The 16,793-nt window shown below is 41.5% G+C and overlaps 1 protein-coding gene across 5 annotated transcripts in view; it reads right to left on the bottom strand.

The window, feature by feature from the left end:
- Positions 1-414: 414 nt before the first annotated feature.
- The window catches only part of CNOT10 (CCR4-NOT transcription complex subunit 10), a 75,369-nt gene continuing 58,990 nt past the window's right edge, over positions 415-16,793 (bottom strand). For 3 of the 5 annotated variants that reach the window (XM_081159943.1, XM_081159941.1, XM_081159942.1), the window contains 6 exons: positions 7,691-7,804; positions 6,191-6,321; positions 5,455-5,490; positions 5,125-5,252; positions 1,790-1,865; positions 415-859 (listed from right to left, as the gene is read on the bottom strand). In XM_081159943.1, the coding sequence (XP_081016069.1) occupies positions 708-859; positions 1,790-1,865; positions 5,125-5,252; positions 5,455-5,490; positions 6,191-6,321; positions 7,691-7,804 (637 nt within the window). In that variant the 3' untranslated portion in view covers positions 415-707. Of the gene's footprint in view, positions 860-1,789; positions 1,866-5,124; positions 5,253-5,454; positions 5,491-6,190; positions 6,322-7,690; positions 7,826-16,793 lie in introns of all 5 variants that reach the window. The other 2 variants (XM_081159939.1, XM_081159940.1) reach the window with 1 other exon arrangement.

Here is a 16,793-nt window from a genome sequence, read left to right as displayed (position 1 = left end):
TTTACATTTTTGTTTGCATTTGCAAAGGGGTTAGCAATAAACCTGGAAAAGTTTGCTGAGGGACTCCAGATCAATGCTTCTGCCCAAGGGTAGAGGAGGGTGATGCAGGACCAGCCCTGAACCTTGTCTTCATTCATGATTGTCAAACAAACTGATTCCTTTCACATCAGTAATCTCTTCTTTTGGGCAAATACTTTACTAGCTCTATGGGTTTTATTTGCATTTTCTGGTCCTTTTACTCATAACTAGGCATAAAACACACAATAACTTCTCCCCTCTGCACCCGGGTCAGTTTCTGGATGGGCTACTCATGTATTGCTGATGTTTTTCTCTCAATTTTATAAACCTTAACACTAAATCTCAGATGCCAAAATACTCTGAACACTTGCAAGAAAGACAAAATATGTTATATGAGACTGTTCTGATAAGACCATGATTTAATTGCCTCTGACACAGATCATTACATAATAGCTCCAAATTAATAGTCTAGCAAAGATTAAAGAAAAACAAATGAAAATGAATTTGTGAATCCTTAATTTTAAGAAAGCTTCCGGCAAAAGAAAATCAGAGGTTAGAATCGCTTCAAATTGTATCTCCAAAACTAGCACCCTTCACCATCTGTCTTTATTCATTTTGCTGTGATACAACTAAAAAGGCCCATAAGTACTCCCCTGGGTCTCAGGTAACAGTTTTCCAAGAGCAAAATATCACTTTCTCTGCACAGTGAAAGCCGGCATTTGGATGGGCTGGATCGGGTGGACGGGCTGAAACACTGGTTTCTTTCTCATTTCAGAGAGTGTTTTCACTGCAGGGAGCAGCTGATTCCTTTTGATGATCTGTAAGGCCAGCTGGGTATTACCTATAAAAACAGTTCCCATTAAAAAAAAAAAAAAAAAGGTACGCTACAATACCACCACATACAAAGCATATCATCAGAATCCTGCAAAGGAGGTAAAAGATGTTCTAGAAGAGCTATACTCTGGAATCACATAATGCCTCTGTCCCATCCCCACAAGTTCGATTTAAGAGATCTCAGGTGTGACCTGAGCAATGGGATTTTTAAAGCTCCCCAGTGATTCTAAGGTGTAGCACAGGTTGAAAACTTGTCTACAGGTAGGATGCACAGAAGGGATCTAGAACCATGCACTGACCCTAATTATGCCTTTCAGGAGGCCAAGGCCTGCTGGATGCCAGGCACTTAATGCCCCTTCTTCAGCTATAAAGAGGGGAGCCTTGTAAGGATTCCCACGATCCACAGGAAGGTACCACTCAGCTCTTACTATTTGTGTCTGCTCTAATTTCTCCCATTCAAATGTCTTTTCTACTTCATGCTACCTCTCATGTAGGACCCGTAGCCTTTCTTCCAGGGAGCCACATCCTGGAGGTTGTATATGCTCCAGTGGTATACCCTGAATTTAGGTTTGGATAATTTTCAGCAAAAACTGGCTTCCTGTAAAACTCATTAATGACACTGTGTTCAAAGTACTCAGGTATACAACTCAGAGCAAGTGGCATTCTGACTCACGACCGCAGAGTCATTTGGCTGCCTAAGAGAAAGGTTAATCAGTAGGGATTAACTGTAACTGTCAGAAGTTATGCTATTCTGCATTTTCACAGATAGAAGGAAAAACGCTTAACTTGCTAGAAGCAGGAATTTGTAAGATACCAAAAATTCCCTAGCTACATTTTTGTTTAGAAGAAACTGATGGGTAATGTCGTCAAGGAAGGCAAAGCTTCCATTTCAAAGAGAAAAAGTGGACACCAACAGGAAGAGGGCAGAATTCCTTACCGTTCTGCAGTTCGAGGTAGACTGCCAGTAGGATGGCTTCAGGGGGCACCTCTTTAGGATGGATCATTGAGGCCGCCTGTGCGCAAAACAAAAAAGACACCCATGACACCAGCAGCTTAGGATTCCAGCTCCAAGTAATGCCAAAAAAGAAAGGAAAAAAAAAGGGCATCAGCCTCCCAATACAAGTCAGCACACTTTTGAAGCTCATTCCCACATGACCTTCCAGGGACCACTACAGTTCTGCCCTGATGACTCCCAGATGTCTTTGTCTTGATCCCTACCAATGAAACCAGACGTGTAGTTTTTAGCTAAGTGTTTATCTCCCCTTGCCTAATCCATAATGAGCTCTTTGCAGGGGAAAGTTTTTCTTTCCCCTTTGTTTTCACCTGCCTGGGGTTCACCTCTCTGCTGTCTTTATTCGGTTTTGAGATGGGGGATCAGACCCTCCCGACTGCAAACTCCACTCATCAGCCAGGCCTGCGGTGGCTTTCCACCACGGGTACAGTGGCACCTACAGTAGAATCTGCACGCCTGTTCGTTCATTCGTTTTCCTAACAGGTCAGGACTCGAACCTGCAAGTTCCCAATGTTCGCAAAAGGTAGTCACACTTACAGGGCGGCGATAGAGAAAAGGGCATACCACTACACATATCCCATGTTTACATTCCTAAGGACTGAAACAGTATGGGGGGGATTCTCCTCCAGAGCACATGCTCCTAAGTTCCCCGGGGAGGAAGCAAGGAGCTTTTTATTCCTCCCACCACATCACTGAGGTGTAACAACTCAGTTCAGAAAACGAGACTTCGTACTTCCAGGGCCAGCTTTATACAGGCAAGATCACCTTTAAGGCATTTTGTGAATATTAAAGTCTCCATTTTCCCTCCAACCGGCTATTAACACAGGCCAGTTATTGTTCTTTGCACTGACCACAGTCTGCAGCTTTTTCTATTATGAGACTTAATGGTATTTTGCAAACTGACTGTTCAGAATGGTTAGTGGTGGGCAGGCAACCTCAGAAACATATACTCGGGAGCCCTTTCCAACCTCTCAATTCATTGTTCTGTTCTCCCAAGCAGGGTGGGCCTCCCAGTTAACAAAGGTCCAGCCATTGGATTAACCTAAAAACCAAGGGACCAAAACAAACCCCTCTTCGGACCCAGAACCAGGCCTGACCCCATCTGTCTCCCAGAGTGGCAGCCACCATGGCCACCTGCTGCACGAGAACCTAAACTGCAACGTACACGCTGTAACTTCAGATCAAAAGCCCTGTTTGCTGCAGTCATCGGTCCACAAGCACATTCAAAAGGGCTGTCACACACCCCTGCCTCGCCACTGAGAACAGTGAACCACTGGAACTCTTGCCCATGGAACTTGCGTATTCAACTCCTAGATAACATCGAACGTGTTTCCCTGGATAGTCCATCACTCTCAACTGTTCTGATTTTGGGTCAGAAATGCTGACCAGATACCAGTGAGTCGACTAAACATCTTTCCTGGTTATTTTCTGCATGGTAAGCTCCATCACTGCTGGAAATTTCCTGAAGCCACCATATCCTGAGAATAGGTTTAATTTCTTTTTCTTCTTTTAAAAAATATTTTTATTGATTTCAGAGAGAGGAAGGGAGAGGGAGAGAGACAGAAACATCAACGATGAGGGTCATTGATCAGCTGCCTCCTGCACGCCCCCGACTGGGGATGAGCCCGCAACCCTGGCATGTGCCCTGACCGGGAATCGAACCACGATCTCCTGGATCCTAGGTTGATGCTCAACCGCTGAACCATGCCAGGCCGGGCGGTTTAATTTCTTTTAAAATATATATACATATTTTTTTGTTGAACCAAAAATGAGAGAGAAACATCAATCAGCTGCCTCCTGCATGCCGCTTACTGGGGATCGAGCCCACAACCAGGGCATGTGCCCTGACCAGGAATTGAACCAGCAACCTCTTGGTGCATGGGATGAAGTTCAACCAGCAGCCACACCGGTCGGACAAAATAGGTATAATTTCAATTTCAGTTACTCTGAAAGCATGTAGGGATGTGGGCTCTCTCATGTGCTGCTGGTCAGTATATCATTTGGCACAAACTTTCCATATTAAAAATCTTATAATCCGTATAACCCTCTGACCTTGCAATTCCTTTTTTAAATTTTTAAATATATATCTTTATTGATTTCAGAGAGAGGAAGGGAGAGGGAGAGAGAGAGAGAAACATCAATGATGAGAGAGTCATTGATTGGCTTCCTCCTGCACACCCCCAACCCGTGATCGAGCCCCCATCCCGGTCATGTGCCCTGACCGGGAATCGAACCGCGATCTACTGGATCCTAGGTTGATGCTCAATCACTAAGCCATGCCTAGCAGGGCACGATTCCCTTTTTAATAAAGCATCTTCTAATTGTAAGGTCCACGGGGGCAGGGTTGTATCATGCCCGCTTATTTACTTACTCCCATGGCTGAGCACAGGAGTAAATGCTCAACAGGAAACTGATGAATTAATATCTTTTGGAGGAATGACTCCTTTCCGATTCTGTGAGATCCCTCTAGGGCTGCCAGTGGTGGGACCTGCTGCCCTACTACAGGTAAAGGTCTGTGTCCATGACTGGTCCAGGGATTGGCAGGTGACCTAAAGAGGTCCAGTCAGAATCTTCCTTGGCACTTGCTGATGATGCAACATTTCCATGGTAGAATTCAGGAGTCTATGTTAGTTACACATTGTCAGTAGCTTTCTTTAGCGTATGTGGAGTTTCTTTGGTACCAGCTTCCTGAACCCTGTCTTTCTGAAACTATAGTATATACTGTATAGTATATTTGTAATTTAACTTTTTGAATAGATATAGATTCACATAATTCAAAATTAAATTAAATTAAATTGAGCCACACCTGGCTGGTGTGGCTCAATTGGTGGAGCATCGTCCCATGCACCAAAAGGTCGCCAGTTCGATTCCCAGTAGGGGAGGCAACTGATCGATGTTTCTCCCTCCCTCCCTCCCTTCCTCCCTTCCTCCCTCCCTCTCCCTCCCCCTCCCCCTCTCCCTCTCCCTGAGCCACACTGGCCGGGGCTGGTTTTCAATCTTTTGAAATTTAAATTATTAAAACCATCAGAAAAAAACTCTCCATTAAGTGCCTGGGTTCATTTTCCTTTTTTCCTAAAACAAGTCCTAGGTTCATTTTCAATAATGATCAGTTGTTTACCTTGCATTTGTAAGCTTGGAAAATAATATTCCAGTGTTCAACAAACTCACCAGGAACCTCAAACAAAATAACAAAACCCATACTCCACACCCTTTGCTGGCTGCTCTTCCAGAGGGCCTGACCCTGCCCTCTCCAGCCTCACCTGGTGCAGACACTTTCGGGCCTTGTCGTACTCGCTCCTCAGGCAGTAGGCGCTGCCAAGGTTAAACAGCATCACGGTCCTAGCGGAGTTGACGGAACTGGGGTAGCACTGAGGGGCCCGTTTCCCAGCTGGGGAGAAAGAGCACACATGCTGGTGAAGAGGCCAGGCCAAGGGCAAGGGAGCAACCCAATCCACTGCCCCAAGAACTGCTCGGGATAAAGCACAGCTCTGCTCCCCAGGCCGACAAATGAAGGACACAGAAGGCTCAAGTCTAAATCTTTGGGATGCGGGCCAGGCTACGTAAGTATTTACACAGAACTTCTCACTTACAGGATTCCATTGCTTCATTTTCTCCTTTGTCTGATCCTACAAAAAGTGAAAATAAATCTGAGGAAGCAGTACAACAGAGTATATATTCTAAGAACCTAATTTCCTTTATGAAATGAAAATCTAATATCCAGGCAATTGTAGCAGTATCTACTTTTCTTGTAGTGGAGGTTCTGTTAAGAGACATCAGGCCCGCCTGGGCGTGGCTCAGCGGTTGAGCCTTGACCTAGGATCCAGGAGATCATGGTTTGATTCTTACTCAGGGCACATGTCCGAGTTGGGGGCTCGATCACGGGTCAGGGGAGTGCAGGAGGCAGCCAATCAATGACTCTCTCATCATTGATGTTTCTCTCTCTCTCCCTCTCCCTTCCTCTCTCTGAAACCAATAAAGGTATGTCTAAAAAAAAAAAAAGACATTAGAATGCACCTACCACCCCACGCCGGAGACATAATCTTAAATAAAATGAATGCCAGTCTCACTCCCTCAAAAAAACTGAGCCATGATTTAAAACCATAGTTCTAACACTATCAGCCTTTTAAAAGATAGAATTTAGACCATATGATAACTCCTAGGTCTACTTAGCAAACAATTACTACAAAGTCAGTACAGACAAAAATGTGGAAAGCTGGCCTAAAACTTCCTTCCCTTCACAACTGTGCCCTTAAATTTCCACACATCCTGAGTTACAACAGGAAGTGGAAATGGTGGCCACTTCTGATCAAATGTGTCCTCACTAACCTTGGTCCTGCTCATTTGAAGAGATCCCTAAGGAGACATCAGTGACATTCTCCGGGTTCAAGTGAGTAATGGCATCAGATATTCTGTCCAGAGAGATGAGGGCTTCTGCAGCATATAAATGACCCAAAAACCTAAAATTAAAAAAACAACAGATTTCAAACTGAAAAGTAGGTGATCACAAAAGTACCCAATGTATAGTAAGAGTTGAATGTATATTTCAGATATTCCAAGTCCTTGAACTGAAATCTAAGTTTATAAATGGATCATTTAAGGCTCAGTTAAATTTTATCTCTTTAAAATGATCTTAAAATATACAATATAATTGCCCTGTTTGGTGTGGCTCAGTTGGTTGTTCTCATGTAGGAAAAGTCATTACAATTGTGAGCAAGGGTGTAATATGCCTAAGCCGTACACCAAAAGGTTGCCAGCTCGATTCCTGGTCAGGGCACATGAACAGGTCATGGGCTTGATCCCTGTTTCACTCTCACGTCAATGTTTTTCTCTCTCTTCCTGCTCCCTCTCTCTAAAAATCAATTTAAAAATCTTAAAATACATATACAATAATCATTTTTATATTAGCTAAGTAGGAACAAATTACACATATCAATTAAGAAAACAGTTCAAAACTGGCAAATTTATGCTGTTCTATTTAAACACAAAGTAACACTGCTGTAAGAAGGTAATGAGCTCCTAGAACAAGAGGCAGATCCAAGGAGGAATACCCATCATGTGAAGAAGCAGAACTAGAGCTCCCAGTCCCTGCTGCTGGGAAAGCTAAAACACACCGGAGCACCAGGCCAGACTGAGACCAGACTGCAGCTGCACCATCCTTACTTCCATTCTAAAGGTTTCCGCTTTTCTGATCATCTATTTTCTGCCCACTGATGCTAGAGCAGATGCATATCCTCCTGGCTTACAACAGCCTGCTGCTTCCGGTTTCTTACTTTAACCTGTTTTCCTCATGATCCCGATTGATTTTTCAAAATTAAAACAGGCTTAGGCATATTACACCCTTGCTCACAATTGTAATGACTTTTCCTACATGAGAACAAAACAGGAGAAACTAAACTTTTATAAAAGCTTCCACAGTTTGGTCCCACTTTCATACATCCAGTCAATATTTACTCCCCTGAAGATTCCTCTGTTCCCATCAGACAGTGTCCCGGGCAGAGAACACCCACTGCTCCCCTGTGGCCTTGCCTTCCTGGGCTCAAAGCTGGGCTCATCTCCACAAGCCATAACTCCCCGTTTTAAAGGGCCAGCTCAGGTCTCACCTCCTCTAGCTAGCCGGCCCCAACTAGATAGCTGCAGGGTAAGGGGGGAGCGGACGGACATGCAACAAGTGAAAAAATTTCACTATCAAACATGAAATTACCAGTTGCTTTCCCTTAATATGTATTCATTCCACTGGAGGAGTAAAAAGAAGCAACATGCACCACAAACTAACGGAAAATCTCCAAACCAAACAAACCAGGGACACACAGGGCAAGTCACACTTACTTAAGAGATCCTGACAGTTTGGGCTGCTGAAGAAGTTTATCTGCGTGATTCAAAGCCATAAGGTTATCACCCAAAGCCAGAGCCACGTAAGCACTACAGGCCAGGATGGAGCATCTGCAACATAAAAGGGGAGGGCTGAAAACCTGAGTTACAAAACTGACAATGGTTACATTTGTTAAATAGGAAAGAATGCCCTCATTATGACTGTGACAATCTGGACACCAGGAAAGCAGAGAGGAAGCCACAGTGCTAATGGTAAATAATTAGAAGGATGTATAAAACGAAATACTGTCTGAAGCACAGTATAGCTGTTTACCTAAATCATCTTTAGCTTCCATCCAATTGACCCCAAACCAATCTCCAACAAATTACCCAAATAGAGTTACAATATATATTTAGCTTGTAAGAAAATAATGTAGTTAATGGCCCAGTGAGAACTTAATTCCATAGGACATTTCTTTTAACATCCTAGAAATAAAGCTATAGAAGCAGATGTTATTTTTCCTACATATATTTGCCATTTTGCTAAGAAACATAATTAAGTTACTAAAAATCCACTTAGCTACTGGAAAGTGTTCTTCTCTGAGCCCATTAAGAAGACTAGTTCTTACTAAGCAACAATATCAAGAGTAACAAAAAGAATTTCAGTCACATAGGTACTTATTATCCTAAATGAATATTCAAGAAAAAAAACCCAGGCTGAATAAAAACACGTGAGAATGAAAATTTTTAAGTTATACTGATTTTGCTAAGTTGGGCTGGAAACCTAAATTTGTTTGATTTTCTACTTAACGTGCGGCTCATTTAAAACAGTCTAGCTAAAGACTTGACACTAATAGATCACTTGAATGTTAAACAACCGTTCTGCAAAGCAATCTTAAAATAAACCCTTGTCAAATAGAAATGAAGTCTGAATGGCCGGCTGCAAATGACCTGACTCAGACATAGGGTTTTGAGTTATGTTTACAAATTACAATACATGTGTATATCATTAAGTGCATTTGGGCTGTAATTTCAGTCTAAGGAAGAATGCAATCGTATCACCATACAGTTTTCTAACACTCTGAAGTCCTCCGAGTAGAAATGGCCCTTCCAGTAAAAGCCGGGCTGGGCCAGTTTGGGAGGGGTCTGCTGTTTCCTCTCACTGGCTCATCCCTGGCTGCTGGAACCTTAGAAAATTATCCACTAAAGGAAAAGTAGCCCCTCAACTTCTAACAGCACCAAGTAGACTGGTCCCAGAGAAGGCAAAAGGAAATTGAGATTTATGGCCATAGGCTACAATGGTAGGGCTGAAGGGCTGCCTAATGCGGTTCCTTGTTTTATCAATGGAGAAACTGAGATTCCAAAAGTAATTAAATACACTATTCTCTAGCTTAGAGGGTGTGATTAGAGTCAGGCTAGCAGTCAACACAGTGGACTCTCATCTCACTGCTTTCCCCCATCCTATCACACTGCGTCTCTACCAATTCACAGGACTGCCCTAAAAATAAAGCAGAAGGGTAAGATTACATTATGATTTCTCTAATGCACATATAACTATGCACATATATATGCACCTACCATCTTTTTGAAAAGGAAGAAAACAATTTAACCAAATATTACAAGTTTAAATTCTGTTACTGAGCACAATTGAAAACCTGAACCCTGTTCGCAGAGAATTTGAGAGCAGGCAAGTGGAGTCATTTCCAAACGGTTTTCCCTGACAAACCTACTGTCAGTATCCCTGTATCTCCAAGAGCTGTCCTCACCAGCAAGACCACCCTGTGGCCAGGGCCCCTGGGGGAGTCCTCTCCCTGACAGAAGACTCACAGGCCCAAAGGAGGGAGGCAGCGACTACTTATCTCCCATTCTCAGAAGCACTTCAGTGGTTAGCTCACCATGTAGTGAGATTAGGGTAACTTAATTTCCTCTGTTGGCTTACTTGTAGTTTTTATTTTAAAATGGCAATGAACATTTATCGGCCAGGTATGTATTGCTTATGAAGAAAAAGAAAAGACTTTTAAAGCCCTGGGTCGGATTTTCCAGAGGCCTAAGAAGACTATCAACTCAGGGTCCATATGAATGACAATCACAGAGCTTAATACCCATTTTCATTGGTGACTTTGCCAAAGATGGGGGCAAAACATAAATAAGCTCCTTAAAAGCAGAGGCCCACGTCTTTTGTTCCCTCCACAATTTCTCACCACCTGCAGGAAGTGTTTAATATGTATTCACTAAAGACCACCCTTTTTTGTTTGTTTGTTTTTTTAAACATATCTTTATTGATTTCAGAGAGACGAAAAGAGGGGGGGAGAGAGAGAGAAACATCAATGATGAGAGAGTCATTGATCGGCTGCCTAGCCCACAACCCGGGCATGGGCCCTGACTGGGAATCGAACCCCGATCGCCTGGATCCTAGGTTGATGCTCAACCACTGAGCCACGCCCGGCCGGGCTGAAGACCACCCTTTGTAATGTTTTAAATTTGTGGCTTCTGCCCTGGTCAGTTTTGCTCAGTGGTTAGAGCGTTGGCCTGTGGACTGAAGGGTCCCAGATTCTCTTCTGGCCCAGGGCACGTACCTCGGTTGCAGGCACGATCTCCGCAATTGATGTGTCTCTCTCACATCGATATTTCTCTCTCTCTCCCTTTCCACTCTCTCTGAAAAGCAATGGTGAGGATTAAAAAAAAAATGTACTTCTTCAGGCACCCAGAGCGACGCCTGTCCCCCCAGTAGGCCACCTTGCTGACCAAACCCACTCCTTCCTGGCTCCACAGACAGGAGCCATCCTGAGTGCCCAGGTCCTAGAGGCTGGGACAGCCTCACCTCAGGCAGGCTCTCTGGGAAAAGCCTGCCCTGGCCGCTCCCCACAGTAGGGGGCTATTACTGCTCCAGCCCACTGTCAAGCCCACTTTGGGTCCAGAATTCAGTCATGTAAGATCTGCAGCAAGGATTCTGTTTCCCAGGAAGTCCAAACTGCAATTATGTACAAGGTAAAAATCTGTTTTCCTGAACTTCTGCCCCTTTCCCCATAAGATACCATATCAAATCACAGCAGGGTAAAAGAGTCTAATAAAATAATATTTCCATTAATAAAACTTAAATATGTAAATGCAAAAATTGAAAGCTGGCTTTTTGATCAAGAAACATTGGGATTGAGCAAGTTCTGCAGCATGAAACTTGAAGTATCATTTACGTTCCCCTTCTCCTAGCCCCTTACAGGGACTCTAACTCGCCTCTCATCACCCTCTCACTCATCCTGCTTTCTTCATAGAAAATAATCCTGTTGCCTCCTGCACAACTCCCTCAGACTGGGAACACTGCAGACGTGCACGGTTTTATCTAAGTCCTGGAGGACACACTTTACTTTTGATAGTTGCTACTTAAAATACTGACACCCCCCCACACCCCACTACTTCCTCGAGTCACTGTCCAATCTGCTTTGCCAACCCTTCAGTGGATCTGACAGTTCAGCAGACTGGAAGGACTGTACCTCAGGGGAAGAGACACACTAGCTTCTGCCCCCTGTGGAGGACCTGACACAACCCCACTCTCTCCTCCACATGCCGGGGAGGCTGGCTCTAGGTCCACAGAACACTGACCCTCAGAAAAGAAAAAGACCAAGGAAAGAAAGAAAAGGGGGGGGGGAACCCCTTTCCTTAAAGCACCAAATTACAGCAACAAGCTATATAAGACTGGGCATTAAAATTTGTCAAGCCATGTATTCTGTAAATTACATGAATCGATGACAAGTATCTGAGGTAGTTTAACCCTTATTAAAGAGGGGTTAGAACGGGGTAAACCCAGTAAGTCACCATTTGTCAAAGGAAAAAAAATTCACAAGGCAATCACATAGCAAACACTGTTTGAAAGCTTAACTGCAAAAAATTCAGTAAGATAATTTCTTCCAAAAAACTGCCTATGGTACTGGATTTTAAAATTTCCAAAAAAAATGTATTTTTTTCAGGCTTTTCTATTTATCTGTTACCATCTAGAAAGTGTTAACCCTGTCAACTTTCAACTCTTAAGAAAATTCAAAAGTTAAATTAGATAAGTTTTTCACTACATGTCTTCTGTAAACATTTTGCTTTCTATTAACAGTTCTGTGCAAGAAAAATCTTACTGACAAACACACCCAAATCCAAAACAAATAGAAGCCCAGTACAAAGAAGCTGGAAAAGTTTCTTCTTTTTAACCAAATCTAGCATCTCAGAGAACCCAGTCCACCAAAGGCAGCAAATAAATGCATAAAGTCACAGACGTCACATTTTATACATGGACAGGACCTTAAGATCACCCCATCCAATTTACTTATTGGACAGAAGAGAAAAGTAAAGCCTAGAGGGCTTAAATGATTTGTCCGATGTCAGCAGCGGCCCCGTGGGGTTTCCACAGAGTGGCAGACCTGTGAAGAATGATTCTAACCCTGGCCTTGATGACTCTGATCGCCAGTTCAGCTAAATGAAATCCTGGGACGCACATGTGAATCATGCCAATGTGAGCGTAAGCTGCTGACAACGTGAAGGAAATGTCCTACAGGCAGGTTCCTTCTTTGGTAGAGTTTATTAGATGGACGGGTTTGAGCAGGAGCACGCTCAGTTATGAGACTGAAGTGGGGCGAGGTCTCCAGCAAGAACAATAGAAGATTCCAAAGGTTACTAGCCACAATCCTGTTTCAGGCATGTTTTCCTGAGATGCAACAGAACCACTAGGCTAACACCAACAGAAATGTGATTCCTTAAGGACACCAAAACTGTCTAATATTTATGTTATCAACCATTTGTTTCATTCATTTTTCTCTTATATACACTGGGCCATGGGAGGTCCCTTTTAACTGAATGAGAAATAATTCACTGAGTGTCACATCAGAATCTAAATGAACTAATGAAGGTTCCACAGTTTATGTTTGTGAAATAACTGAGCTTAATTGCATTTGGCCTGAATATTTCCTTTTACCCATTTCTGAGCCTCTCATTTTTAAAAAGACAAATTTCAATTTCAATTTTATTTTGTAGGCTTTAATTTTAATTTCTCATATAGACATTTCCCATGTTAGCCTCGACATTATTCTCCAGTTCTGTTATACTTTTTTCCAGGTTCTAGCGTAGCCTCCATATTAGTTTTAGAAATTAAAATTTCAGCTAATATCACAATCTCAGAATGAACAACAAAGATGTCCTACAATATGCTAAATGGAAGACTGAGTACATACCCATGACAGTTATTAATCCACTTCGCAAACATGAAATGTTAATATGTGACCAATCCTATGAACTTATTTATTATTAATAACATATCAGCATGCAAAAGAATTAAGTTGAGCCCTTATCTCATACGATATCTAAAAATTAACTCGAAGACAACAAAGAGAAAGAAAAACATCAATTGGTTGCCTCATGCTTATGCCCTGATTGGGGATAGAACCTGAAACCTGGGCATGTGCCCTGACTGGGAATAAAACCCGAGAACCTTCAGTGCATGGACGACAGTCTAGCCACTGAGCCACACTGGCCAGGGCTGGTAAAGGGTTCTTAGATATGCCATGAAAAGCACAAAGAAAAATATAAACTGAACTTCATCAAAATGAAAAACTTCTGTGATTCAAAGGACACCTTCAAAATAGCTTAAAGACAACCCAGAGAATGGGAGAAGATATCTGCAAATCATATACCTGATAATGGTATTATATCTGGAATATATAAAGAACTCTTACAACTCAATAACAGAAAGATAAATAACCCAATTGAAAAATAGGCATGGGATCTGAATAAACATTTCTCTGAGGAAGACATACAAATGCCTGACACACACACACACACACACAAAGATGCTATACATCATTAGTCTTCAAGGAAATGCAAATCAAAGCCACAAGGAGATACAACATCACACCCACTACAATGTATAATCGATGCCCAGTTACAAGTGCTGGTGAGGATGTGAAGAAGCCGGAACCCTCAGACATGACTGGTGCAGCCACTTTTAAGAAGTCTGGCGCCCGCCAGCGTGGTTCAGCAATTGAGCATTGACCTAGGATCCAGGGGATCCGGGTTCGATTCCAGGTCAGGGCACATGCCTGGGTTTCGGGCTCGATGCCCAGCAGGGGGCGTGCAGGAGGCAGCCGATCAATGACTCTCCCATCATTGGTGTTTCTCTCTCTTCCTCTCCCTCCCTCCCTTCCACTCTCTCTGAAAAAGCAATGAAAAAAATATCCTCAGGTGAGGGTTAACAAAAACAAACAAAGATATCAGTAGATAGTCAATAAATGTTTGACTCTTTTTCTAAAAAAAGAGAATCTTAAAAGTACACCCTTATAATATAATCAATCACTGCTTAAGAAAATCATTATCTCCAAAAGCATGTGGCAACATTAATAATTAAATCAAAACATATGGCCAAAATATCAATCCCGCGCAACCTTATACATTCTAAGATTAATTTGGACATTAGGCCTTTTAAAGACAAATTTTTTTCTGAAGAGATTATCCAGCATGTGAGGAAAGTGGCATAGCAACAATATTACACATTTGCAGAAACCACATATCAACAATACAAACACTTCAAACACAGTTTGAAAACCCTGGAGCAGCACTCACTGTCCAATAGAAACATAACTGGACCATAAGTGTAATTTAAAATTTTCTAGTTGGCACATTTAAAAGAAGTAGAAAGAAATTGGCAAGATTTAATTGTATATATTTTAATTAACCCAATATATCTCAAATATTTCAACATACAATCAATACGAAAAGTGCTAAGATATTTTACATTTTGGGGGGAGTAAGTTCTGAAATCTGGGCATCACCCACTTAAAAAGCACACCTTGTGCCAGCCACATTTCATGTGCTCAGAAGCCACATGTGATGAGTGGATCAGGTACTGAATACTGCAGCCTTGGAAACTAAGAAATACATGTTAAATACAAGTAAAGGAATTCTTTTTTTATTTTTGGTTAAGAAACCAAGTTTTTTATGTCATGGCACCTCATAACATTATATTTCCCAAAAGAATGTATTTAGAATTATATTAATTTTGTAAAATCTCAAAATACTGTAAAAAATTATAAGTGAGATATAATTTACCTACATTAAAATACACAATTTTAAGTGTATGATTTGATGAATCTGAATTTTTTTTTAAGACACAAGAACATGTCTGTCACCCTAGAATGATCCCTTCCAGTCAATTCCCCAACCACTGTTCTAATTTCAATCAATATAAGTTATTTTTGTATAGTTTTGCCTGTCATATAAATGGTATAAATGGAATTATACAGTATGTACCTTAGAGCAAATAAAAAAACCCCACACAAACGTTTTGAGATTCAAATCATGCTAACTTGGGCATCAGTAATTTCTTTTTTATAGCTGAGTAGTACTCCAATAGGTAGAGTGAATTACAAACTGAGTTATCCATTCTCCTATTAATGGATACCTGGGTTATTCTCTAGTTTTGGTCTATCATGAGTAAAGCTGCTATGAAATTCTTGTGTGGACAAGTTTTCATTTCTCTTGTATAAATACCTAGAAATAGAATCTTTTATTTTAAAAACTTAAAATCAGAGCATTTATTTAATTCAAGGCTGCAGAACATGTGTATGTGTTTTCCTAACTGAATGAAAACTGACGGCTCTGCAGAGCTTTGTAGCTCAGGAACTGAAGCAATATTCTCACAGTGCCATTATATACATACCTTTCCTGATCCATGATATCAACACCTCTAAGTTCAGCTGAGCCTCCCAATTAAACTATTTAACTTCTGAGACATTTCCTTGATTTGGGGACAAATTTCTGTTTTAACTGTGAGAACACGTTTCTGAAACCTACCCGGATTTCAGTACAGAGTCTCACAACTGATTCGGGTGTCATATGCCTTCTGAAAACATACTTGTAACCTGGTTAGAATGAGTATTTTTTGGAGCCATCGTCCTTTGTGTACAAACAAGAAAAATGGAAAATACTCCAAAGGCTGTGAACCCATACCCTAAGAAGTGGCCATCAGAACAGTCCTGATAATTTACTACGCATTAGTTATGCTAGAAATAGGAAATGAGGTTTTGCATTGGTGCCTTGGGTATTATAGAGCACGAGGGGTCAAATATAATAGTCCATAAAAACTAAACTATACACTAGTCACACACATTTCCAATCACATACAAGAATTCAGGTCAGAAATAGATGAAATCTCTGAGAAGTCACCATCTTAACAGAACCAGTGTGCTCAGGCTCCTTCCCTCGATAGAAGACAGCTGGCTCCTGCCACAGAACTGCCCTTTATCACACCCAACTGCATTGTGAGCTTTTATAGCCTTAAAAATTACGACACCAATCTTTTACTACTCCTTCCCTGCACCATTTGTCTGCACATTACCATGACTACTGTCTTGCGTAGCAGTTCTTTTTATAAATCTACCCTAAGGCTTCTTCCATCTTGTTCCATTTCCTTTCTCCCATCTGCTCCATAAGAAAAAAAGGTTAATATATACCAGCAAACTCATCTTCGCCTCACTTTATGATGATAGAACTCCCTATGGAGATCCTTTGCCCCTTTCCGCAAAAATAGGGAAGTAATTTTATTTTCCCTGAAAATCACCAGTCCTCCTGCTAGGACATGTGGGAAGCAAAGAATCATGCCATGAGAAGTGCAAAACTCTTTGAGAGTATGCCACCCTGCACATAACCTCCTCTTTAATGCCATTTTCAGAATATAAAGTTAATTTACACAATTCTGCAGCTGTGCAATCATTATGACATAATATGCTTAAGTTGCATGCAGAACTTAAGAATCCCAAGATGAGTGAGTACTCATTCAAATAAATCTGTAGAAATTAAATCAAGTTTTAAAATGGTTTCAAATACCTTTTTCTTGAAGGAGTCCCCATACAGATTGTATAAAATGATATTTACTGTAGCACTATTTGTAATAGCAAAGACTGAAACACTATATAAACAGCTAAATATAAAGGAATGTTAAATAAACTGGATACCATACAATGCAATTCTTTGCACCCATTAGAAAGACTGAAACAGAGATTTGCATTGATATCAAACAATCTTAAAGATACACAGTATAGTCAAATGGGAAAAGGAAGGCAGAGAGAAGTGTGGACACTATGCAACTGCTAGT

The sequence above is a fragment of the Miniopterus schreibersii genome (genome assembly GCF_964146895.1).
Source record: "Miniopterus schreibersii genome assembly, chromosome: 15".
NCBI lineage: Eukaryota > Metazoa > Chordata > Mammalia > Chiroptera > Miniopteridae > Miniopterus > Miniopterus schreibersii.
The sequence above is the reverse complement of the archived record's forward strand: the minus strand, read 5'-3'. Positions and strand labels throughout refer to the sequence as shown.